Source organism: Hippocampus comes, unplaced genomic scaffold (genome assembly GCF_001891065.2).
Source record: "Hippocampus comes isolate QL1 unplaced genomic scaffold, H_comes_QL1_v1.1 scaffold14, whole genome shotgun sequence".
In the NCBI taxonomy this organism is placed as follows: domain Eukaryota; kingdom Metazoa; phylum Chordata; class Actinopteri; order Syngnathiformes; family Syngnathidae; genus Hippocampus; species Hippocampus comes.
Window position 1 is genome coordinate 2,211,341 of NW_017805839.1, and position 24,098 is coordinate 2,235,438.

Here is a 24,098-nt window from a genome sequence, read left to right on the forward strand (position 1 = left end):
ATGATGATAACAGTAGTGCGTTCAATTAATTTACTTCTAAACGAATTCCAAAAGTTTAATGCATCCTGTTTGCATTTTTGAATGAAATATGAAGCCATCAACCACAGCTATCAGCAGAAAGCAGAATCCATCTGCGGTTTGATCAAATCTATCTAAATCACGTTGTATCGCCGTTGCCACAACTTTTAGCCGGCCTAAAGTCTGCTCAACTTTCTGTCACCAAATTGTCAGGAGCGCCTGAGAAGTGGAAGAGAAGATGCCCTCGGTCCACCAGAATGACCACCAAGCACAGCATAGCAATTTTAGATTTTATAGTAACTGCAGAAAACATATCTCGCAAATATTTTGCATTGATCATAACAAAAAACAAAACAAAAAAAACCTGGATAAATATTTATATTTTGTAGTTTTGCAAAATATTCGCTAAGCTCCAGTTTACCAAAGGTAACATTTAGTGATGCACGAGTACACAGCCAAGTCCAAACACACCTCCCAGAGATGATCTTGGAGGAAGAACTGAAATAAATGTAAGGTGATGTGGGCTGTTGTCTATTTTTTTTTTTTTGTCTTGCTCTTTTTCCTCTCCCTCTCTCTGTCGTTCTGAAAAATAATGTGACACTATAAATGCTAGCCAATGTCTACCTGGCCATCACAAGGAATATGCTGGAGTTGACTCAACAGCTGCATTAGATTAAATAGGGTGAACCTCAGAATAAAGTCTCACTTACTTTCCCAGGCAAGTAGATAATGAAAAATTGGACAGGGAAGGACACGTTTGTTATTTGGTAACATTTTTTTTTTTTTTTTACATCAAAATGGCAATGATTAACGTTCCTGGATGGTCCTTAGTTTTTGTGTTCGTTTCCGGTTTGTCCCTCATCCTTTTTTTGAGCAATGGCTGCACGGAAGCTTCCATATACCACATAAAAGGTAAGCTTTGATTTTTGTTTTTTATCGTTACTTTCTTTTTCTTGTAGCATTAAGCAATCAACAATATCGTACATTTTCTGGTCTCTCTGACCATGATTAACTGAATAATCTGATCATTACTGTCCAAGAACAAAGAAATATTAGTAAATAAAAAAACAATTGTAACGTCATGTAAATAAAAAAACCAAAACAAAACAGAATATAGTTAGAATTTTGAGGGTAAAAAATTGTATTGTCCTACATACATACATATCTTTTGTGAATATATAAACTCTCAATGAATAAGGATATAATTTTCGAAGAACTGTTGTAGGCTTAAGTAAATAAAGTCATAACGTTATGAAGGGGGAGGGGGGAAGTTAATTTTACTCTAGTCCACATGTACTTAAATGAGTAATTTGGTTTGGTTTGAAGTGACTTCAGCTGTAATTGGAGAGAAAGGCAGTCTTTTGTCAGACTGAAAATGTAATCTTGCAAGACAACAATGTACAATTTGGGTGAGAGGAAAAAAAACAGTCAAGCAAATTCAGAATCTCCTGTTGATCAACCTTTTGATGGTGGCTCCAGATGGTCAGAACAAAATGCTCGAGTTACAAGCTGCAGGATCTTAAACTTCTAAGAAAAGATTATAAAGTGTTTTTTTTTTTTTTTTTGGACACATGAAATCAAACTACATTCCACATTTGTGTTGGTACTTTGGTTTTCAGGTATGTGTTCTTATAAAAACAAGTACTACAAGCCCGGCGATTCATTCAGGAGAGGCTGTGATAAGTGTTATTGCCACAACTTTGGCTCCTACTGCTTTGCGTGAGTAGCCGACATCATTCACTTCAAGTTATATAATAAAGTCTCATTCGGGGTCTGTGCTGTCATGGTGACTGGTTCTCATAGGGTTTCCTTTCTCCTGTGTGATCACGGCCGTGTCTCACCTCTTTCCGCAGGCCCATGAAACCCACTTCCTGGCCCAGGGAGTGTCAGCGGCTCAGGACTGAGTGTGGTTACAAGGTCGTCTATGAAAGAAATCCTCTTTTGGCATGCCCAGCATACAGCTGGATAGGATGAAAGGCGTGGGTATTTTTTTGAATAATTGATAAATATGAAACAATTACAAGACGAATAAAGCGGTCAGACAATGACTAAGCTTGAATTTAAGTGTGTTGATGATTTATTTCCCTCCCACCACATCTGAGATACAAAGCAAGATTGTCCAGGTCAGGTCAGAAATGGCATCTTTTGGCAGTGGAAGATATTTTCTCGGGCCTTTGTCGCTCATGGGCCCTTGGAATTCTTATTCCGCGTTACGTTGCCCCTGATTTTGAGCTGTGCACATGCAAAGCCTTTTAGGATGTTGCTTACGTATGTCGGAGTGGAGTGTGGGCTTCTGGGAAAGTCAAAAGTTGCCATAAGCGTAACCGTCGACGTTGAATTGACAAAACAAAGCGGCTGCATATCTGTATCAGGGATTATTTAATTTAAAATATCATCCCGATAAAATTTAACCTGTGAGCATGTAAATCCAACAGTCATTTGTGTATTCTCCTATTTTTACACCATGAATGAAGATGATTGACAAAAACCAGTGTGTTGGATCATATCTGTAGAAAGTTAGGATTAATTTTAAAACAGACACTTTTTGTCAGTCCAAAACCTTTTCGATATAAAATACTGATGGCCACAAAAAGAATTTAGGACACTGAGAATCAATCACGCTTAAGGACACTTATAACAGATGACAATCAAGACCGACATTTTGACAGGTTCCTTGAAAAATAGCATTTTAAAATAACAATACCTTTTGTTCAATCCCAATGTTGTGAGTACATGTTAAGTATATCATTCATATTTATTATATTAGTGCATGTGCATCATGGGGGAAATTAAGAAACGTCATCATACCATAACGGTATTCTCTTGGGTTCTCAGCATCCTTGAGCTCCAGCTGCTTGAGGCCTCCCAGGACCTCGGAACTAAGAGATAACCCAGATTTTCTCTTGACACACACATACACACGCACACACACACAAAGTATGTGAAGACAACAACAACGACAGTTGTACTCAGCATACCTCTACCAAGGCCAAACAATCCTAATTTGGAGCGACACCTTTCGATATACCCGATACTGGATATGCCTTTTTTTTTTCATGAAGATGCCTGCATTATTCACCGAGAACTGATGGAAAGTGAGGCAAAAATGTCTCCTTTCCAGCTCACTCATCCAAAGCCGTCTGGATAAGAGTTGGCTGTCAAGCAACATGCAATACACTTTTATTTTTCTTCTCATCCTGCTGATTGACATAGCGACAACAAAGGCATGTGCGCTAACATGGTGTTGTCTGCATTGCACATTGTGATGACATGTCAAATATTTAGGGCTGGGCTCGTGTTGCTTTCGGGTCCCTGAGGGTAAAGGAATTACTTTTAACTAAGTTCTAACAGACTTTCATCTCTTTCTGGAAATCTGGCCCGGGGCACAGGTTGCTAAATGCGGACATACGGAAGTCATACTATTTACAACTCAGATGTCAATCATTTGGTAGCACTTTGTAGCCTGGCAACTCGCTGCTGTTCGGGCCTACAAGAATTGAATGAGTGAGATAAAGCACATCCAAATTTGGATTCAGAGAGATCTACAACCTGTTACATGTTGATCAAAAAAAGCGATCAGATCTGGAACTTGCTGCCTAAAATAATAATAGCATTCTTCGACATAGTTCTGAATTTTATGAAATTCCACTGGAATTACTATTTGCTTTATTCCATGGAAATGTGAGTATTGGAAAAAATCCCAGAATGAGATTTGTAAAAAAAAAAAAAAAAAAGTTACCTCAAAAGCATCAAGACTTCCCTCTCCCCAGCCACTTCTTCCACTTTTTTCCGGAAGGATCCCCAGGCGTTTCAAGGCCAGCTGGAAGACATAGCGTGTCATCCCAGGGGCCTCCAGCTGGTGGAACGTGCCCGGAACACCTCACCAGTGAGGAGTTCAGGAGGCATCCTAATCAGATGCCCGATCCACCTCAGCTGGCTTCCCTCAACATGGAGAAGCTGCAGCTAGACTCCCTGTGCATGGCCGACACCCTGAAACTGATGAAACTTATTTCATTCGCTTGTATCCAGGAAATTGCGTGAGTTTGATGCTATCAGCAGCAGAAATGATTATTTACCTGGTCTCAATTTCCTGTGAAACTTGATGACAGAATCAAGCAAACTAAAACAAAATGGGATCGACAGAGTGAGGGAAGTGTAATTTGCAGCAAACCATTTCAATGACACTGACTTAGAAGATAAAGGGTTTTGCTCAAAGTTTGGAATGAAACGGCTTACCAGGATCCATCACGTGCCCCTCCGTAGCGACGGCGCTGTCGAAGAACGTCATTAATTGTCTCGGGTTAAGATATCAACTCGTGTTATGAATAAGAATGTAAACAAGTCTCAAATAAAACCGGCAAGACAACTCTAATATTAATCTGATGTATCGCAATGGGTTATAAGAAGTCAAACCATTGTTAGAACCAGGAACACTTTATTGTGACATGTTCAGCCATTGTTAGGTCAGGATTACTTGGGAAGACTGTGCATCTACAGAAGAAAAAAAAAATACAATTAAGAGCGACCACATCCACACGCAAGCTACAAGCAACACTAACGTGTATGTACAGGGTGAGGGCTTGCAAAAATAGTCAGTACCACATTTAAAAAAAAGTGTTTTTTTTTTTTTTTTTAAGTCACAGCAAGAGCTCACATCTTAAAACAACCCAAATGTTTCAAATAAAGATGGCAATTTTTTTTGCTTTGAAAATAAAAATACAGTGAACTTGGAAGGGTATCTCCTGCAGCAAAATCCGAAACATTTACCGCCGTAAGCGATAAAATAAATAAACAATAAATAAAACGTTTCAAGGCAAAATAATTCACAGAGGATCAAAGGTACCTTCATGAACCCAACAGACGTTAAAATAAACCAAATAGCGGGGTCGGGGGAGACAGGTTTTCCGCGCATTTTTCTTAATACGCTTAAGTTTGGAGAAAAACACTGTTGCAAAAGACTTGATGATTACAACGACAAATCACCAAAAATAATAATGAACAAAAGCTTCAGTCATGGCACAGTGAGGCTGCGCTTTGGCACAGAGGTGCTAAATGCTAATGTCGGGATGCTAACAGCAACAACAAAAGCTTTCTCTGTCATGCCCGTCGGCCTCGTCGCAAATAAATGAACCGCACAATTAAAAGCACCTATTCAAATTGTTCTTTTAAGACAACCGTCAATGACATTTGCTTGAGCGCCTTTTGTTAGCAAAAGCGGCGATTCAAATTGTTCTTTTAAGACAACTGTCAATGACATTTGCTCGAACTCCTTGAGTTAGTTAAAAAAAAAAAAAAAAAAAAAAGAAGACGGCAAATAGAAAGTGATCTTGTTCATAAGCCTCAATAACGGGCATTCTTTTGTGATTTTTTTTTTTTAAGGAAGTGTTGTATCTTGTTTGTACCGATTTCCGGGAAGGGGAGGGCCAAGGAATGTCTATCATCTTCCATTTTTGGACGGATCCATTTTTGAGTGAAAAGTTACTTTATAGGGTTTTGATAAAACCTTTGAAAATGATTTAGTTGCGTTATTTAGCGCTTCCGTGAGTCACACTCCCCGTGGAAATTGTGACATTAGAGTACAGTATTTCCAATAAGGGCCGCTGGTAAGTGGGTCCCCGTTGAATTGAGGATGACTTGAAAGAGCAACTGAAGGTAACTCGAAGCAAATTTGTCAAGGCCGCTTTCCATCCAAGGTTGACAATTTTTTTTTTGTAAGACATTTCTAACAATTGGGAGAGCCGTTTCAAGTCAAGTAGCTTTTCGCCCTTTTCTTCATCGACTGTGTCTCATGTGGACTAATGCATGTACTTTGTACATTTTTAGGAATGTTCTGTGTGGTTTTCCGTCGAGATCCACCGAGGAAAGCAAACATCGTTTCCCTTTCTCAAATGCTCCACAATGCCCCTTTTTTTGTCATATAATTTCCCTTCAAAGTCTTCGTGGTTTAAAAGGAAAACCAATCTGGGTGTTGGGTCATAGATCTGTGACTTTGTTCTCGACGGCGGCAGCAATCTGCTGCAGCCTGTATCCAAGCTGCATCTTCTGGGCTGTGCAGTCCTCCTCCAGGGCTGTGACGATCTTGTTGGATTGGACAGAAATGGTCAAATGAAAATAAATAGACAATATTGTCACGAGAGTTGCATTATTTACTAGATTACAGAACACATAAAGACAAAACTTGCGGGGAGCCGCTTTGATATTTGACAATATCTTGCTGAAATGTCATTTTTAATATTCTGTGGGCAAATAAAGAGCTGTTAGATTACTGTTGGTGTATTGACCGAATGCTATTCAAATTCTGTTCTGATACTCTGTATGAATTTGATGGTCTCATGCGCCATCCCGTGCAGTGCATTGTAAGCACTGCAAAGCTATTGTTAGCGCAAAAGAAAACTTCTTCCAACAAGCCGGCTGCTATAGTGACAATTATGTATTTAAATAAGGAACAAAAAGAAAAGGAATCAACTTATTTTTACGTTCCTATGGAAATGTACTTAAAATGTACAGCAAATATTAAACCACAAATATTTTTCAGAAGTACAGTCATGCTTCCGAGAATTTGACCATCTGCACGACGTCTACATGCAACTGCCACACTGGACGATTTTGTGACACTCACTTGATCATAGTACTTGTTGATGTACTTGTACAGCTCATGCAAAGCCACCAGGAAATTGACTTCTCCGGCATAGTTCTGCGTTTAGACGGGTGAAAACAGAGATGAACCATCGGGGGTGGTAAAGGAGCCGCATTGGTTTCCATTCATAATTGATTTTAAACTTAACATCCATCTCAAAAGGAAACCGCGATGAATGATTTAGAGGTTCTAAGCAAGGACAACATTTTCCAACATGGGAAGACATGGAAGGTAACATACACGGGAGAGCTCTGCCAGGGCTGAGTTCATCTCCTGGTCACTGGCTGAGATGGTTTGACGGATGTCGGCATAGTACCTGGAGAAAGCAGAAACTGTAGAGTTTAAAATGTACCCTCTTTTTTTGAACATATAAATACTAAATACTGTGAGGAGGTTTTTCTATATTATGTATTTGTTTCTATAAAGTACTTGCTCTCAATAAGGGTTGTGGACACCTTAACTACACCATGATACCAAGTTGAATGATCCTGTGCCCCAATAAGCCACTTGCAGATTTCCTCCGTGCATGCGTGAGAATCGAGGTGGAAAAAAAAAGAGAGAGGCTCGCAAAAAACGACAAGCTGTGTATGACGGTACACAGGTATATTTCCTAACTGTATGCCTTGTGGCTTGCAGGCACCAATTAAAAGGCTTTAAGAGCATCATGTGACAAAACTGCAGGTGCCCTTCGTGCCATGTTTAACCGTTCTCATGGAATTTAGAGGCTTGAATGTAAGCATACTTAAAAAAAAAAAAAAAAAAAAACAATTAAAAAGCATTGTAAACCTTTGCTGCTTATTCTATACTGCTCAAAAAATAAAGGGAACACTTAAACAGCACAATGTAACTCCAAGTGTCCTCTCTATTTATTTTTTTTGAGCAGTTTATTTTCATATTTAATATCTTAAAACCAAAAGGGTAAACCGCTTAAATCAAAGGAAATGGCCTATATACAAGTACCGTATAGTGTAAAGCGGGTTTGGGGTGCTTCAAAGGTTTGTATGCTACATCAACAACTTAACAAGGCAAATAAAGAAGACAGGTTTGTTGCATAAAAGAAAAAAAAAAAAAAACGGTTGTCTAATGAAGCTTCAACACATCACCAGTGTAAATGTGCAGCAGACAGCAGTGAGTGTGGCGTGTCTGCTTTGAGAGCATCCAAGCACGGAAGCCTCGCAGGCCTTGTCTACCAACTGTCTGGCCCTGACAGATTGTCCCAGGCCTCCCTCTCCTCCATTGCAGAGTGCCCCAGGTCAGTGGGCTGACTGCCCGCCCAACAGTTCCTACCTCTCCACCATCTGTTTGTAGCGCGGGATGTCTCTGGCGTAGAGCAACTTGTTGATGGGGGAGTCCTGTGAAAGGAAGACAAATTGAAATTGTGTCCGGATTAAGCATTCAGGTAGCTCACAAAAGGCTCCTCACTGGGCTGAGTTTCAGACCTTTAAATTTATACGATGAGCAAGAATCAGAATACTTTATTCTTATGTCCAATAATGAACATCGAATGACTTCTCAACATTAGAAGTTTTATTGTCAAGTAACGTAATTTTAGAGCAGCGCACTCACAGATTTTTGGTTCTCAGTGTACAGTACCTGCTCTATCAATTGCTGGCAAATACAAAGAACCAAAAATTGCTGCATCTCTTGTACGGGCTCTCATCAGACCGCGCAAGTGTACCTAATAATGTGGCCGGCGAAAATGCAATACTTGAAGCGACACACCGGCGTAGTGGTTTTAGAACGCTCTCGACAGCACTTTTATATTGCCTGACTATGCTCGACTCACCCGTCCCAGTTTGTGGTCAGCAATTGTGCAAGAGTCCATAAAAGTCTGAGCGATGACAAAGAGCACCGCGTCCACGTGGTCTGAGGTCTGCACGTTGAAGATGAATTGCGGATTCTTCAGGATGTTGATCCAAAATCGCAGCGGTAAGCTGATTGGAGAGACAATCACACGCATCGGCTCTATCAAAAGGAAAACTAACCATAAAGCAGTTCTGTAAACTGTACACAGTAGGAAAAGAGAGAGGTCTTTTTGGCTCGATGTATTTATTCAACATTACGACACACTTCTACACTTATTTGTCAATGGTTATGATATTATTGCAACAGTGCATTGCAAAACTTCAAATTACTTTATTATTATTATTATGATTATTTTTTTTTTCCACGATGGCTGTTACCTGTTTGTTTTAACAAACTTCTACACTTATTTGTCATTGGTTATGATATTATTGCAACAATGCATTGCAAAACTTCCAATTACTTTTTTATTATTACTATTATTTTTTTTTCCACGATGGCTGTTACCTGTTTGTTTTCCAAATATGGATCGTCTCCGGGTCGCTGATGTTGTGCTGCAGGGCCTGCTCATCCAACAAGTCAAAAAAGTATTTGACAGCCAGAGGGACGGGACGACTGGTGCTGAGGATGGCCGTGAATAAATCATCCACAAACTTCTGCAGTGTGCCCTGACAAAGAGTCGCGCAAGACAAATGGAAGGGTGTGTGGGGGCGTGGTGGGGTAATGCACATTTTTCAGTCTGCAAACGCACAAAAGTGTCATGTGTGTACTTAAAACTGAGTTGAGTTTATTGTTTGACATATGAATTTTCACCAAACCACGACTTAAGCCAACAAAAATGCATGGCAATAACATTTACCAGGAAAATGCCTAGAAATGGATTAAAAACCATTGCATTGCATCACATTTTCACAGAGAGTTGATCAACTTTTTAAGAGTGAACACCGAGATGCTCATTCATTTGTGAATGTTTACTCCATTACCTTCATGGAGAGAAGTCGAGTGAGGTAAATTTCGGGGATGGCCTTGGCTCGCTCGCCGCCCTTCTCCCTCACGCTGCCCCTTCTGTGTTTGGGCAACTCTGACTCCTCGGTGGCTTTCACCAGATGCCACAGCTTAATGCCTCCTTCCTCGCCATCATCCAGCATTGGTGTCTCTGATGGGCGGCGAGGGAAAAAAAACAGGGTGGTAGTGGAAATTGTTATTGTTAGAGTATATTAAACACTTACAATGTTATGGTACAATTCACCAAGATAAAATACATCTCAGCAAATAGCGTTTAATTTGCATGTATAACAGATATAGCAACTACATTGATTTACCAAAAAAACAAAAAACAAAACGAAAACAACTTTTTTTTTCTAAGCTTATGTTTAACAGTACACCCACGTGTCAAAAGTCTCAAGGCAGTATAGGTGGATAGTTATCTGCTATTGCCCATTTAATTCCGTTACAATGTAGAACTACAGTGGGTCCAACATAAATGATTTATACAGTCAAACAGCGACCTCCTGTGGTGATTCGTTATTATTATTTTTTTAGCTGCATTCTGGGTGTGTATTTGTATACAACTGTTTATGTGTGAAAACAGACTCACTTTCTCCAGGCATGTAATCATGGCTGTCATGGAGGTGATTTTTCGTGCTTCTCGGGATGAGGGCGACAGTGGCTCCATCAGGGACCTGCACCACCGCAGGGAGAAAACCACACAATTTTCAGCACATAGCATAGACAAGAAGCTAAAAACAGCATCATCGTGTTTATTTATGAATCTATTTCCAGCAATTTTACCCAGGTGTATTCAGTGGGCGCCTGTTAGGCTGATGTACATGTACACTATGTATGTGTGATTGAGACTGACCTTGTAGTGTTGCAATGTATTGAGGCGCTTCCACAAGCCCTGCACAATTGATGTCAGGTCCTCATCTGACAGGATTAAGTGACCTGCCACGCCCGAGCGCCATTCTAGATGGAAAATAGTAATCACGTTCTATTAGTCTGTTCAACAAGAACTGGTGTAAATGAAAACAAATTGCATTTGTCACTGAGGCACTACCCTTGGGTTGTCTTTTGTAAATTTGAAAAAGCGTACATGCATCTTTGTTCATTTATGTATGATTTTTTTTTTTTTTTTTTTTTTTTTTTTAAACAGGTAAGGGTAAATAAAGAGGACTTCCTTTGGAGGCTTTGGAAAAGGTTGAGGTACCAGTACATTCAGTGAAGGACCCCTACGGTATCTTGACATCTAACACTGTAGTTCAATTTATCAGGGGAAAAAAAGTTCATTTAAATAAATCAGCATTGTCAAATCATGTCAAATGGAAAAGTTTAAAGGAAATGTTCCATAGAATGATTTTGTGCTACAGGCTCGGCCAGTCCTCAGTGCTCAGAATAAAAAAATAAATAAAATAAATAAAAAAAAAACCCTACAAATTCCTCATAGCTTAAAAATAATTATTTTCTTCCACCCATTTGAGTTTAATTTTCCTTTTTTCTCTTATATGTTGCACTCACCAATTTTAGCTGCAGTTTGGTAAAAAGTTGTGATACATATGACGACAACACTAACAGCAACATCATATATACAGTATACTGTATATATATAATGCTTTCCTATGGCGTCATTTCCCGAGAAAATACCACTAAAACAATAATACCAGTGCTAAAAAAAAGAAAAAGAGATTTTTTTTCCTTTGTTTTCTGAAAACATTTAAATTGGATTTAGGGCAACCATGCTATTAAGCTAACGATGCACACAAGACTTACCAAGGTGTAAGGAGTCAGCATGTGGCCTCAGGGCAACGGATGTCCCCTTCCAAGTTTGATCCAAAAGTTTCTCCTTGACTTGGGTGATGGTGTCACAGTCCAGGACCTTGGCGGGCATCGTCTGAGTAGACGCTCCTCCACTGGCAGCAGCAGCTGGCATGACAACATTTAATGTCTGTATTGACAAAATAGAATTTTGAGCGAGTGAGTGAGAGAGAAAAAAAAATCCCTACCTTGTGCATCAGGTGAAAGTAAGATATTTCAAATTGTGACCATGACAAATAAACTGCAACAACACCATCAGATGTGCCAAATATCAAAACAGACCCATTGTCATGATCTGTGGATTGAGCCTCAATGGAAGCATAGTGCAACAATTCTTAATCGGATTGGAATTTAACACTGCATAATAATTATACTTTAAGCGTGTGCTCTGACCAAGCTACGGTACTCGACATCCTCTCGCAGCAGCCGGTTATCATTCAAAGTGTACTTGGCTTTTCCTGTCACAGCATCCACGGGTCCCTTGTCCACCTGGTGCTTTATTGCCCGGAACAGCATGTAGAATGACTCCCCTGCTGATTCCTGCCCGGGAATTATTATGGGAGGACAACAATGTCAGATCACAACAGAATTAATTCAAGACTCATTCAGTGATTGTACAGAATGTAAAGTATTTCCAACTTAGAGGGTGCCATGACTTACCATCCAGTACGTATGACAGACAATAATCTCAGGCTGTATTCCATGTACTCAAAATTATAAGATAACAATTTTTTTTGAAGCATCTAACTCAGATAACATGCTACGTACCCGCAGGAAGTTGAACAGACAAATGGACATCCAGTTTGTCAAGAGCTTCTCAACCACAGATTCAGTTCTAGTGGAAAATGAAAAAAAAGTACATGTGTACAAAAATAAACAGAAGAATAATTATGATCCAACACCTTATTAAGAAACAAAAAGGACAATTTTGTTGCCCTACAGACCTCCTCAGCATCAGCTTTGGGTTTTTGGCCACATACTGTTCCACCAGGTCATTAAGTAGAGTCTTCAGGATGTCTGTGAAATACTCCAATTTACCATGGAGGGCCACAGTCAGCAGAGAGGCCACATAGGCCCGGTCCCTCGGGGAAAATGTCTGCTGGGCCTCTAGTGTGTGAATGAACTGCAAGAACAAGACAGAGACGTGAAAAATCCACAATATAGGAGGTGTATGTATGTATGTATGGATATAACGACCGTATTTTCCGCACTATAAGGTGCGGCTAAAAGCATTCAATTTTCTCAAAAGCCGACAGTGTGCTCTATAATCCGATGCGCCTTATATATGGATCAATATTCAGATTTCTTGGACATAGTATTTTAAATGTTCTGTAAAGCGCTTTGTTACAGCTGCAGCAGTTGTGAAAGCGCTATATAAATAAACCTGTGTTCTATTGTATTCATTTAGCGTAACTCCATCTAGTGGATGCATAATGCAACCTCAGCCACTACTGGAGATTCTATTCTATGCGCCTGAATATGCTATGTGCCCAAAATGAAAACAGTTATAAAATAGGCCATTCATTCAAGGTGCACCTTATACTCCAAAGCGCCTTATAGTGCGGAAAATACGGTGTTATACATATTTTGGATTTTATGGACAGTTAAGTGGTTTTGTCATTTCACTGTAGAGAGAGCGCCTAATTTTGTATCTTTGCAGTAAAAAAAAAAAAAAAAAAACAAGGGGGGTGGGGGGGAGGGTTGTTGTGTATATACAACAAACAAAAAAGACAAACACCGGGCTGTTGATGTCTAACCTTGGTGAGAAACAGTTTACTGTTGAGCAGATTAGACAGCTGAATGAGCCCTTGCTCCACAGTCTGCCTGCGACTTTCCGGGACATCCAAATCTTGTCTCAGCGGTGACTCCTGGTGGCCCGGGAAGAAAATGCGCTCTGCATACGCCTTGTATTCCAGGAAAGGAATACCCGATCCCACCAAATCACTGGACATGTCCATCATCTCAGTCATCAAGTCTGATGGGAGTGAAACAAAATTTTGGGACTTATGAAACATCACCAGACTGTAAAAAAAAAAACATACCTGTGAACTCCTTCTTGCAGCGGTCTCGCACACTGGTCTCCAGATTCTCCAATTGGATCTGGACTTTTTTGTAGTCCCTCATGGCTTGTTTGCTCTTCTTCCTGGCAATCAACAAATATAATCATGACACAAAGAAGAGCATGGACATCTCATGACAGAAGCTGTAAACAATATTCCACTTTTTAATTTATTATTATTATTTTTTTTACCTATAAATGAGGACAATTATGAGCACAATGAGGACGACTATTGAGGCTCCCACCCCTACTCCCACTTGGGCCTCCAGGGGGAATATGGACAGGCCATTGCTGTCATACTGAACCCTACCCAAGGAGAAGTTCATGTTGCCCATTTTCACCTGGAAGACACAAGGAAAGAAAGAATGCTAAGTCTTATGACCCACTCACACAGGGCCACTTGTCCAGCGTGTCGAATGCTCAACAACAAAGTATGGCAAATTCCCAAAGTCAAAATAAATAAACAAACACTTGCACTGATTCAGAATCAGCCCTTGTTTTTTTCTCTAGAATATCAGGTTTTCCTAATAATGATGCTAACAATAATATATGTAATATAGTAATATAGGTATATGTTGTTATCTATTTACTCACTGTGAACTCAGGCAGACTATCCATAACCTCCTTTTTCTGGCTGGTGCCTACTGATGGCTGCTTGGCTGGTGGTTCACAGTACAAATGGTTGTGAGTCAGGGTCTTCACTGAGCATACGCCATCCCCGATCCGGGCCTGGACCTCATGTTTGTAGATGGCCAGGTCCAGATTCTCTCCCTGAGGGAAAAATGATTGTTAAAAATATGCCTGGAAAGTCACAAAAAAACCCTCAGTTTTGTCTTACTGTAATCCGTAAAATAAACTTGAAAAAAATGAAACCTTATTTTTACATGTGTGTGACCATGTTTCAAAAGGGGAAGCCTGCCGCGCTTGTGCATATACTTTAGTCGGGCATTATAACTTTGCTTATAAATGGGTTAACTTATTTTTACACTTGTATGACTGAATTTCAGACAAATAAAAGTTTCCACCATGAAGAGCATAGCTCATTTGAATAGGACATAATTAAAAAATAAAAAAATGAATGACAATCATGAATGTGACTTTGGTCGAGAGGCAGGTTACACCCTGAACTTGTTGCCAGTCATTTGCGGGGCACATATAGACAAGAAAAAAAAAAAAAAAAACTCAGGTTCACATGTGGACAATTTAGAGTCTTGAGTGAACGGCCATGCACGCTTTTGGGAATGCAGGATAAAAATCACAGTACATGGAGACGACCCACGTAAAGACAAGGAGAACCATCAACCTCGAAACCTCAAAACTGTGAGGCAAATGTGCTAACCACTCCGTCAGCTGGCGGCCAGATGAATTAACAGTTTGTAAATCATGTCCATCAGCACACACCTCAACAGAGATTATGCTGCCAGGTTTGTGGTGGTACGGTTTGTCAGGGTCATTGCGGTTCAGCATGTAGAGCTTTGGGTTGGGTTCATAGCTGAATGCTTCATTGCCCACATTGTTGAAGTCAAAATGAAGACTATCCAGCAGGAAATGAACTTTGACCCTCGCTCTCCTGGCGTCCGGTCCCACAGCCGGCGTCGGGCACAAGATGAGGGAGGAGCTGTTCACTATACAACGAGACTCATACTGGAGTTGGGGTTGGACAGAAGGAAGAAATAATAAATATTTATTTGTTGAAAAGAAAAAGTGGATTTTTGCCATTTTGCAAACCTGCTTGACATGGCAAAGTACGCCCTGAGAGCAGTCAGCCTCCGGGATGATCCTCCGCCGTCGCTTGAGTGGCATCTGCTCATCTCGTCCTCTCAGCCGACTGATGCTCCGCCTCCTCCTGGGAGGAAGAAAATCTGGCGGGCTGAGGGTGACCCGAATTTTGGGGTCTTGAACCACATCCAGGTTTTGACCCGACACACTGATGATCCTGCCTCCGCTGCCAGGAAAAAAAACAAATGCATGACAGATGAATTTATGTAGGTTGTCATCCAAGTGACATTTTGCCCAAATTAGGCACGGTTTGACATCGGTTGCATGTATTCCAGCCAATTTCCCAAACTGGTTCTTTTGATGCAAATGTATTAAAAATGTATTTATAATGGCTGACGTCACTGCATAGAAATTTGAAAAATCTTCAATGTCAAACTTGACCGAAATCAAAGTTGATAAAATCGTATCATTATCCTTGGGTATGATGCAAGGTTTAACGAAAAGAATAATAATAATGATACAAAGATAGTAATAATAGGACCAATACTTAATATGATTATTACTTAATATTGAATACATTTTTCCAGTGAATAATGCAAAAATGAAAAATATTTTTTCAAATTGTTACAGCAAGACATTTGACCATGGCAATAAATTCAGTGTAAAATATTCAAACAATTTAGTACTGTACATAATTGACTTAATAAAATGCGACGTGCACCATTTGCATTTAAAAAAACAACAACAACAACAACATTCTAAACAATTCTAAATGTCTTTTTTTGATGAAGTGAAAAGCACCTGAGAAAGCTTTTGGATGGCGCAGCCCACGAAATGTTGGGGTTGGACATGTAGTGATAAACAATGCCCAGTAGGTGGCGTTCAGCCCCTCCAAAGCGCACCGTGATGCTATGTTCGCCAGTTCTGTTACTGGCTCTGGTCAGACAGCAGATCTGATCCTCCTCGATGCTTATCCTGAACAAAGACATTTCAACAACCACTCTCTCAAACAAAAAAACGTACACAATATCTCAAAAATAGGGAAAAAAAGGTAGTACATCGATGATGACGGGCCGACACTTACACCATACATGGTATTCCTCCAATGAGAACGCTGACGTCACTTGGGTGGCCCGTCTTGAGGCGACGACCTTTGATGGTGACAGACGAGCCTCCTGCTTTAGGCCCTCTCTGGGGGGAGAGACCGCTCAGTATGGGATCCTAGCATTGAGAAATAGAAATAGAGCATGAGAAGAATACCTGGAGAGAATAAAAACATACGTTTCCATAATACACTAACATCCAGCCATGAGGGTGATTTACTGTCAAGATAAAAGAGGGCTCTGGGAAACACCGGAGGGTTGTTTCACAGCTCGAAGCCATTCATGTGCTTATCACTTTGTGCTAATTAATTAGAGGCTGGCATCCAAGGAGATGAGCTGCTTGATTGAAAAGCAGCTTGCTCATGTGGCATAATTCTAAGTGACACCTTGTTTAAAAACATACTACCAAAACAAATATATTGAAGTGGTAACACAAACACACTGTTAAAAAAAATACATAAATTTCAAGCTTCTTTTCACAAAAACGGTATTTACCTGAAAGCTGAAGGTCTGAACAGACACTCCGAGTCCTCCCCCGCTTACTTTGACGGAGGCCTGTCCACTCTTCTCTCCCCGGCTGCTTGTAGTCTCACACACGATCCTAAATGACACGGGTGTAGTCAGCAAACGCGCCTATGCCAATTCATGATTTGACTTCCATTATTGACCTTGAGGAGATTTCATATCGGCTATTGATGACACTGCAGGGAACCTCAGCAAGCGTAACAGAGTTGAGGATGTCTTCGGCCCTCTGTCCAAGATTGGAGCCTGAAATCGTCACCAAGGTTCCTCCCTCGACAGGGCCGGAGATGGGATCCAACTGAAACACCAGACAAAAGCTTTCTGATTGACACAAGATCACATTTCAAGCACACACAGACCCACCGGCCTCCTGTTTATAGCATAATATAATCATAGCTCAAAGGTATCGAGGTCGGTATCTGCAGGAAAGAACTTGGCTTGATGATCCTGTGTGAACGCTCAAGTTGATGGATGACTGTTTCCTGTTTTTGTGTCTTCATGTTGATCGTCTCTCAGTGGGTTGGTAATCAAATATAACCACCCCCCAAAAAGTATTAACTCACACTTTGACTCGCCACTTTTCCGATATTTCATTTCCATGTTGGTGTTTATCGACATGACAAAAGTTTAAAAAAAAAAAAAAAGTTTTGTCAAACATGACATATCAGAAGATAATTGAATGGTACACAAGAAAAAACAGTCTGAACAATAAAAAATGATACATGGGTAACGGGCGGTAAAATAATGCGGGCACTTGGGGACACCCATTCCACAGCAGCAAACTTAGAGCTACTTCATGGGTACATAAAGGGTTTACTAGTAAAATATTGTCATACAGTATGCAACTTTGGGATGGAAGCAATTCAGCAGCAACACCTTCTGCAACCGAACACGTGTTTATATGCATGATTATTATTGTTGACGGTTGTATTCATTTTTCTTTCAACTGACTCAAAACGTCCAAAGAGGATAAACTCCAACCCTTACGAAATGAATGACAGGCGCAGGACAGGTGTTTTTGACATCGTCGGCGCAGGACTCATGGTAAACGCAGTGGGAGCCAGCGGGGCTCCCGCACCAAACGCAGCCGTACTTGGGGTCGGCGGTACGACATCGACTGCAGTCGGATCTCCCCACGGAGCAGTTGTAAAGAGTCACTGAGGCAGGGGAGAGAAAGGGAGGTCAGCGAGGAAAAATAGGTCATTGTTATGTTAATATACAGGACATTCTGCGTGGAGGGTTGCCAACGTGCTGTGGCACATCAAGAATTAGCCCCCACCGAAAAGGTCATCGGCGCTGTCAATGACAAAGTTATCTTTCCTTCTCACGTTGAACATGGCCGGGTATTCCTCCATCAAAGCGGAATACGCAAACTGAAAAAGAAGCAGTCCAAAAACATTGCTCGTTGTTAGGTGTTATCTGTCTGGTTAAGATCGTGAATAGCTACATTTTATGTGGTACATTGCTAAGTGCAGTTTATTGGTTTTTGAAAACAAAATGTCTGTCGTCTTATTGATGTTTGAATGAATCCTCTTTTTTGCTCGACTGAGAATATTCAAACATCAGAATCCTAACAATTAGCAAATTCTACTTTAAGCTACTTTAAGCTTTGCAAATGGAGCTTGATAAGCCAAAAAAAAGAGAAGAGCCAATTCATAAACATATCCATGAGAAATGTAGGTTTCAAGTATGTTCTGTACATAGCAAACAAAAAGTGATTCAAACAACTTATCAACATGATTGCCTTTGGGGGGGGAAAAAAATCTGACCTGATGTGGTTTGCAGGTTATCAAAAAGATGGAAGGCTGTTTGGCATCCGGTTCCACAGATGCTTCGACCACCACTGACCGATTCTCAATGTCCAGCACGCACTCGTAGTCCAGATTTTCATCCTTAACGTAAACAAAGCTTTTTAAGAAACACTTTTCTCAAAATTTGGAGAGGGACATATAAATGAAAAACAGCTATACTTATAAAATATACTAAAAAGAACCATCCACTTTCTGATCTGCTTATCATCCCTCACAAGGGTCGCAGGGGGTGCTGGAGCCTATCCCAGCCATCTTTGGGCAGTCGGTGGGGGACACCCTGAACCGGTTGCCAGCCAATTGCAGGGCACACAGAGACAAATAACCATCCACGCTCACACTCACACCTCGGGACAATTTTAGAGCGTTCAATCAGCTTGCTATGCAATGTTTTTGGATTGTGGGAGGAAATCGGAATACCCGGAGAAAACCCACACAGGCCCGGGGAGAACATGCAAACTCCACACAGGGAGGCCGGAGCTGGAATTGAACCCAGTACCTCTGCACTGTGAGTGTTGACGCGCGAACCACTGGCCCACCGGGTCGCCCCTAAAAAGAACCGGCTTTTGCAAAACAATCAAATAGCCGTCAGGTTGTACCATACCTGAAACAGGTTGAGGTGTTGTCCCACCACTGTAATCTTCCTTTCTACATTGACAGGAAGGAAGGAGGAATCTTGAATTTTCTCCACGCAAGGACAGTCCTGGAAAAATGAAACACATGCATTGGTTTGAATTGACTGAAAGAAAATCCCCAACTTCTAGCCAAGAAAATTACATAACAAATAGTATTTAAAAAACAAAATCAAAACAACTAAACAAGTTTTGCTCATAAAAAAATAAATACATTTAATACACAAACAGGTTGTTTTAATACTTCTTATCATGAGGCATTTTAAGTCAATGAGATGATGACACTGAAATGGGAGTTTTGACTGGAAACTGTCAGTCAGTTTCCAGTGACCTGAAATGCAGTTTGCATGTGGACGTAAAGCTAAAATGCACTACTCATAAAAAGATTGAGTTACTTGCCTTTGAGGTGACATTTCAGGATCAGTGTAAAATGTCCTATAAACTTTCAAGGTGACCTTAATTTGATCTTTTGTAAACTTTTGAATGATATTTCAGTACTTTTTTCATAACTTGCTCATCTCTATCTGTGCCACAAAATTGATCAAGGCTCTAAAAGGATGTTCTCACTGAAGTGGCCAATTAATTTAAGAGTGGCACAGTGTCGGAGAGACCGGAGGATTCACAGAAAGCCAAAGAAGTGGACTTCCTTGAAAAAGACACACAAAAAAAAGCTAAGTCATTGGAGGACTGTAAGTTGCGTAAAACGCACTGGAACAATTGAACAGTTGGACACGTGAATTCAAAAGTTTCGAGGCCACATTACGTTCACCCGCAAAGGTTATTACAGTGCATTTCACTGAAAGTAGAAATATCCCCAACATTTTGTGAGTAGTGTCGAATAAAAGTATTTGCATTGATAAACACCCAGGTTTCTGTGGACATCAACCCTCATAAATACAGAAATAATATGCATAAGCAACACCGATAGGTGTACGTCGACTAAGTTATTTGTGTTTATTTTATTTTCTAATAGGACAAATTGTTGTTCAAAAATGAGTGGTTTACCAGGTATAGTATATATATAAGTTCTACTTGTATGCCCATATCAGCTACAGCAGGGCTGTCCAACTCCGGTCATTTTTTACGACATTTCCTTCTTCCAACACACCTGATTTAAACTAAGAGGTGAACAATTGCGACTGTCAGCGGAGGTAGCGAAATGCATGTTCACGTCAGAGTTAATCAGACTTCGTTCAAGGTCGCAAATGTTGTCAAAACGTTCACCAGACAAGAGTTTTAGTGTCTGTTTTTTTTTCCTTCTCAGAAGGAAGTTTTGAACATGTTCAGGGTTTCCTTGCAACAAGAAAAGCACAGGTGAACGTTTGGCTACTATGTGCGCCTATTGAACGAACCCTGACAAGAGCGCAACATTCGCTGTTCAGTGTCGTAGGGGCTTGGGAGTTGGACACCCCTGAGCTACAGCTTCTGAACTCACCATTAAGTAAGAAAGAGAGGAATCTGCCTGGTAATTTTCATCAGAGTTGTGCTGAAACACCATGTCAGGGGATTGTGTAAAGGCGAAGTTGTCATTTGCACCTGTCCAAAAAAACGGGACTGTGTCCCCATCTACGCCAGCTTCAGGCCTCCCCCACGCCCATGGAGAAGTGTCACTCTTATCCGAGCTCACTACTGCAATTTCCTCAGTCAAGTCACTGCCAGCAAGGTCTGACAAAGTAGCAACTTCACCGGATGTGGTTGAGCTTATACCAGAGGAAGAGCCTGCAGGCTCACTGGAGGGTTCAACAAGGCCCACTTCAGAGTCTATCGGCATAACTGTACTGCTCGGTAATGTTGTGTGAGAATCGTTGCCGGCATTCTCTCCAGTTTCTACCACCCAATCAATACGCTCGTCCTCAGAAAAATGTCTCGCTGTGGCCACATTTCCATCAGACGTTGTGAGCATGTCAACGATAAAGCTGTCTGTGATGCCGGCTTCTGAGTGCAGACTGGTGGTCTGGCTGAAGGTCCCAATGAAGTGGGGTGTGGGGTCCGTGGCACGACGCGATGTGGACTCGCTGTTAAGAGTGGAAGGGGGTGTCGCTGTGGTGGCAGCTGGAGTGGTCGTAGCAGGTGTCGCGGTGGGTGGCAGCTGCGTCGCTGTCACTGTTGTTGTTGTCGTCGTAGCGGTCGTCACAGTTAAAGTAGTCTTTTTTCTGGTGGGTGGTGGAATGGTGGATGTCGGCGGTTTGTACTTGTGGATGGAGAAGCGCAAACGAACAAGCAGGAAAGGGCAAGAAAAAAAAAAGGCAAGGGAGCACAAAATTAGGATAAACAAAAAGACTGAAGAATCCAAAATAATAACAAAACAAAAGTGGAAATGGAAAATGTACACAAGCGCAGCAAATAGGGCGAGGCACACAAACATACGTGTGTGGCATGATGCATGTCGGTGAGACTTTGACAGAGCCTTGCCATAAATGTTGACTCACATTTTGATTGTAGATGGTGACGCCTCGGCTGCAGGTGTGTCTGTGTGTGCAGACATGCTCATGGATACACCAGTTACACCCCCAGCGACTGCTAACACAACCTTGGCATCTGGTAAAAAAAAAAAAAAAGAAAACAAAAAACTAAAATACAAAAAAAAAATCATTCATGATTAGCTAAAAAATATCCTCAATACATCCCATCCATCCATTCATTCGTTTTCTAATCCGCTTATCCTCACAAGGGTCGCGGGCATGCTGGGGCCCATCCCAGCCATCATTGTGCCAGCCAATTGCAGGGCACACAGAGACCAACAGACTCACAGTCACACCTGGGGACAATTTCGAGTGTTCAATTAACCTGCCATGCGTGTTTTTGGAATGTGGGAAGAAACCGGAATACCCGGAGAAAAACCACACAAGCCCGGGGAGAACATGCAAACTCCACACAGGAAGGCAAGAGATGGAATCGAACCCTGCACCTTTGCACTGTGATGTGCTAACCCGTCGATCACCGTGCCGCCCCCTCCTCAATACATTGACGACAAAATATATTTTATCACAGTTAATGGTTGAAATTACAAGAAAATGTACATTACAAAACATTGGTCTGCATCACTAATAAAAAGACCAAAAGCAAAATGGTACAGATAACACAAACACCCAAAAGCAAATGTACCACTGAAAGCGTTGTCTATACGTCATTGTGCTCGCTGCTGAATAAAAAAGTCTCACTCAGGCAAGAAAGCACATGATTTATCGGATCTAATTATGTTCTGATGACACATGCAGAATATGTGTGTGTGTGTGTGTGTGTGTGTGTGTGTGTGTGTGTGTGTGTGTGTGTGTGTGTGTGTGTGTGTGTACGTGTGCGCACATACGCGCGTATACTCACGGCCTCCGTTCAGAGAGCTTCTGCACAAGGCTACAGTCGTACAAGGTAAATTCCGACTCCGCTACCGTTACGTTGAGGAAACGTAGGGAAAGGATCACCATCACGAACTCTGGAGGACGACCAAACCACTTGATTACAATGATTACTGTATATTCCTATACCAACTAAACAAAGTGTATTTTTTTAAGAACTGCTATATTTGCGCGTGCAGATAAGTTGGAAAGTTATCGCGAGGAAAAAAAAGCTAATTTTTCTCAGCATTTTGCACTTTTGAAAAGGGCATTGAGAAAACATCTTTTGAAACGGATATTTTTGTTTTAGTGTATTCCGTTTTATGAGCAACTTCAAATTCATCGATACACCCTCAAGTTTCTTTCGAATACTATTCTAAACCGACAATTTCAAGGGGTTGTGTTATAACATATAGCTGTATACCTGCGGAGTAACCCTGAGGCTTACCGTTTCCATGCCCAATGGGGGGTAGACTACTGGCATCAGGGGTGGGGCAGACAACACCGGTGTTTGTGAACAAGGCAGGAGTTTCGGTGTCATGAAAGAAGCAAGAGTAGGCCTCTCCTTCTCCTAAACTAGGGAGTCCTTCGACTGACACTGTAATCTGTGCGAGAGGAAAATAATCATCATCAAAAAATGCAATGAGCTTTTTGACTGTAAATCAACCTTGAAAGCATTGATATATTGTCTTTATAATGGGACTCCCCTCCCCCTAAAAATATCTATATTTGTGAGGTAGCTATGACTGCAGGTGTTTTTGTTTTGTTTTGTTTTTTTGGAAAATCAATAGCATTTAGAGGTGAAAAAGAATGCACATTTTATAATTACTGTACTGTAGTGAATACCATTGGTGAATTATTACGGTTACCAGTATTATGACAATATTCAATGACTACGATGAGAGTGATCTTTGACTCTTTCCATGCATTCTCAGTTATATTAGATGAAGTTTCCATCTGTAGGCTAGCCATATTTGTAGGTGGAAAAATATCGGATTGGAGAAGCCAAAAGCCAGCCACAACTCCCCAAAACACAAACTACAGTAGTTACCATGATTAGAATTTGAAACAGTAATGCTTCATATTGACATTTTATTGTGGTTTAAACAAACCCACAAAATAATAATAATAAAATAATAATAATAACAATAATAATAATAGTAATACCATATTTTCCACACTATAAGGCACACCTAAAAGTATACAATTTTCTCAAAAGCCGACAATGCTCCTTATAATCCGATGGACCAATATTCTGATTTCTTGGACGTAATGTTTTAAATGTTCTGTAAAGCACTTTGAAGGCTCGATATAAATAAAGCTGTCTTGTATTGTATTCCCTTTAACATAGCTCCATCTAGTGGATGCATAATATAATCGCAGCCACTATTGTTGCTTCTATTTTATGCACCTTATAACGCGGTGCGCCCTACATATGAAAACAGTTTTAAAATAGGCCATTCATTGAAGGCGCGCCTTATAATCCGAAGCACCTTATAGTGCGGAAAATACGGTAATCATTACGGGTATTTTTTTTTTTTTAAAGCTGATGGAGAATTTAGGAGAAAAGCATGCAGTCGCAGGAGGCTAAATTTTGATATTTTGACATTACTATATATTTAGGGCTAACATGAGAAGATGCCCCCCCCCGCCC

At 40.8% G+C, this 24,098-nt stretch overlaps 1 protein-coding gene across 4 annotated transcripts in view; it reads right to left on the bottom strand.

Moving 5' to 3' along the window:
• Window positions 1–24,098, bottom strand: part of LOC109526635 (plexin-B1-like) — a 69,336-nt gene that overhangs the window by 16,149 nt on the left and 29,089 nt on the right. The window contains exons 9-39 of one of the 4 annotated variants that reach the window (XM_019888039.1): window positions 22,893–23,049; window positions 22,434–22,542; window positions 21,542–21,650; window positions 20,548–21,303; window positions 19,085–19,183; window positions 18,442–18,564; window positions 17,952–18,045; window positions 17,660–17,829; window positions 16,819–16,970; window positions 16,646–16,751; window positions 16,132–16,268; window positions 15,849–16,022; window positions 15,057–15,273; window positions 14,730–14,972; window positions 13,923–14,099; window positions 13,521–13,669; window positions 13,312–13,412; window positions 13,027–13,244; window positions 12,214–12,392; window positions 12,038–12,104; window positions 11,663–11,809; window positions 11,225–11,399; window positions 10,320–10,423; window positions 10,056–10,140; window positions 9,442–9,614; window positions 8,966–9,126; window positions 8,442–8,589; window positions 7,943–8,007; window positions 6,896–6,971; window positions 6,638–6,712; window positions 4,437–6,096 (exon numbers count right to left, since the gene is read on the bottom strand). In XM_019888039.1, coding sequence (XP_019743598.1) covers window positions 5,992–6,096; window positions 6,638–6,712; window positions 6,896–6,971; window positions 7,943–8,007; window positions 8,442–8,589; window positions 8,966–9,126; window positions 9,442–9,614; window positions 10,056–10,140; window positions 10,320–10,423; window positions 11,225–11,399; window positions 11,663–11,809; window positions 12,038–12,104; window positions 12,214–12,392; window positions 13,027–13,244; window positions 13,312–13,412; window positions 13,521–13,669; window positions 13,923–14,099; window positions 14,730–14,972; window positions 15,057–15,273; window positions 15,849–16,022; window positions 16,132–16,268; window positions 16,646–16,751; window positions 16,819–16,970; window positions 17,660–17,829; window positions 17,952–18,045; window positions 18,442–18,564; window positions 19,085–19,183; window positions 20,548–21,303; window positions 21,542–21,650; window positions 22,434–22,542; window positions 22,893–23,049 — 4,851 coding nt within the window. In that variant the 3' untranslated portion in view covers window positions 4,437–5,991. Of the gene's footprint in view, window positions 1–4,436; window positions 6,097–6,637; window positions 6,713–6,895; window positions 6,972–7,942; window positions 8,008–8,441; window positions 8,590–8,965; window positions 9,127–9,441; window positions 9,615–10,055; window positions 10,141–10,319; window positions 10,424–11,224; window positions 11,400–11,662; window positions 11,810–12,037; window positions 12,105–12,213; window positions 12,393–13,026; window positions 13,245–13,311; window positions 13,413–13,520; window positions 13,670–13,922; window positions 14,100–14,729; window positions 15,274–15,848; window positions 16,023–16,131; window positions 16,269–16,645; window positions 16,752–16,818; window positions 16,971–17,659; window positions 17,830–17,951; window positions 18,046–18,441; window positions 18,565–19,084; window positions 19,184–20,547; window positions 21,304–21,541; window positions 21,651–22,433; window positions 22,543–22,892; window positions 23,050–24,098 lie in introns of those variants that run through there. The other 3 variants (XR_002170386.1, XM_019888038.1, XM_019888040.1) reach the window with 3 other exon arrangements.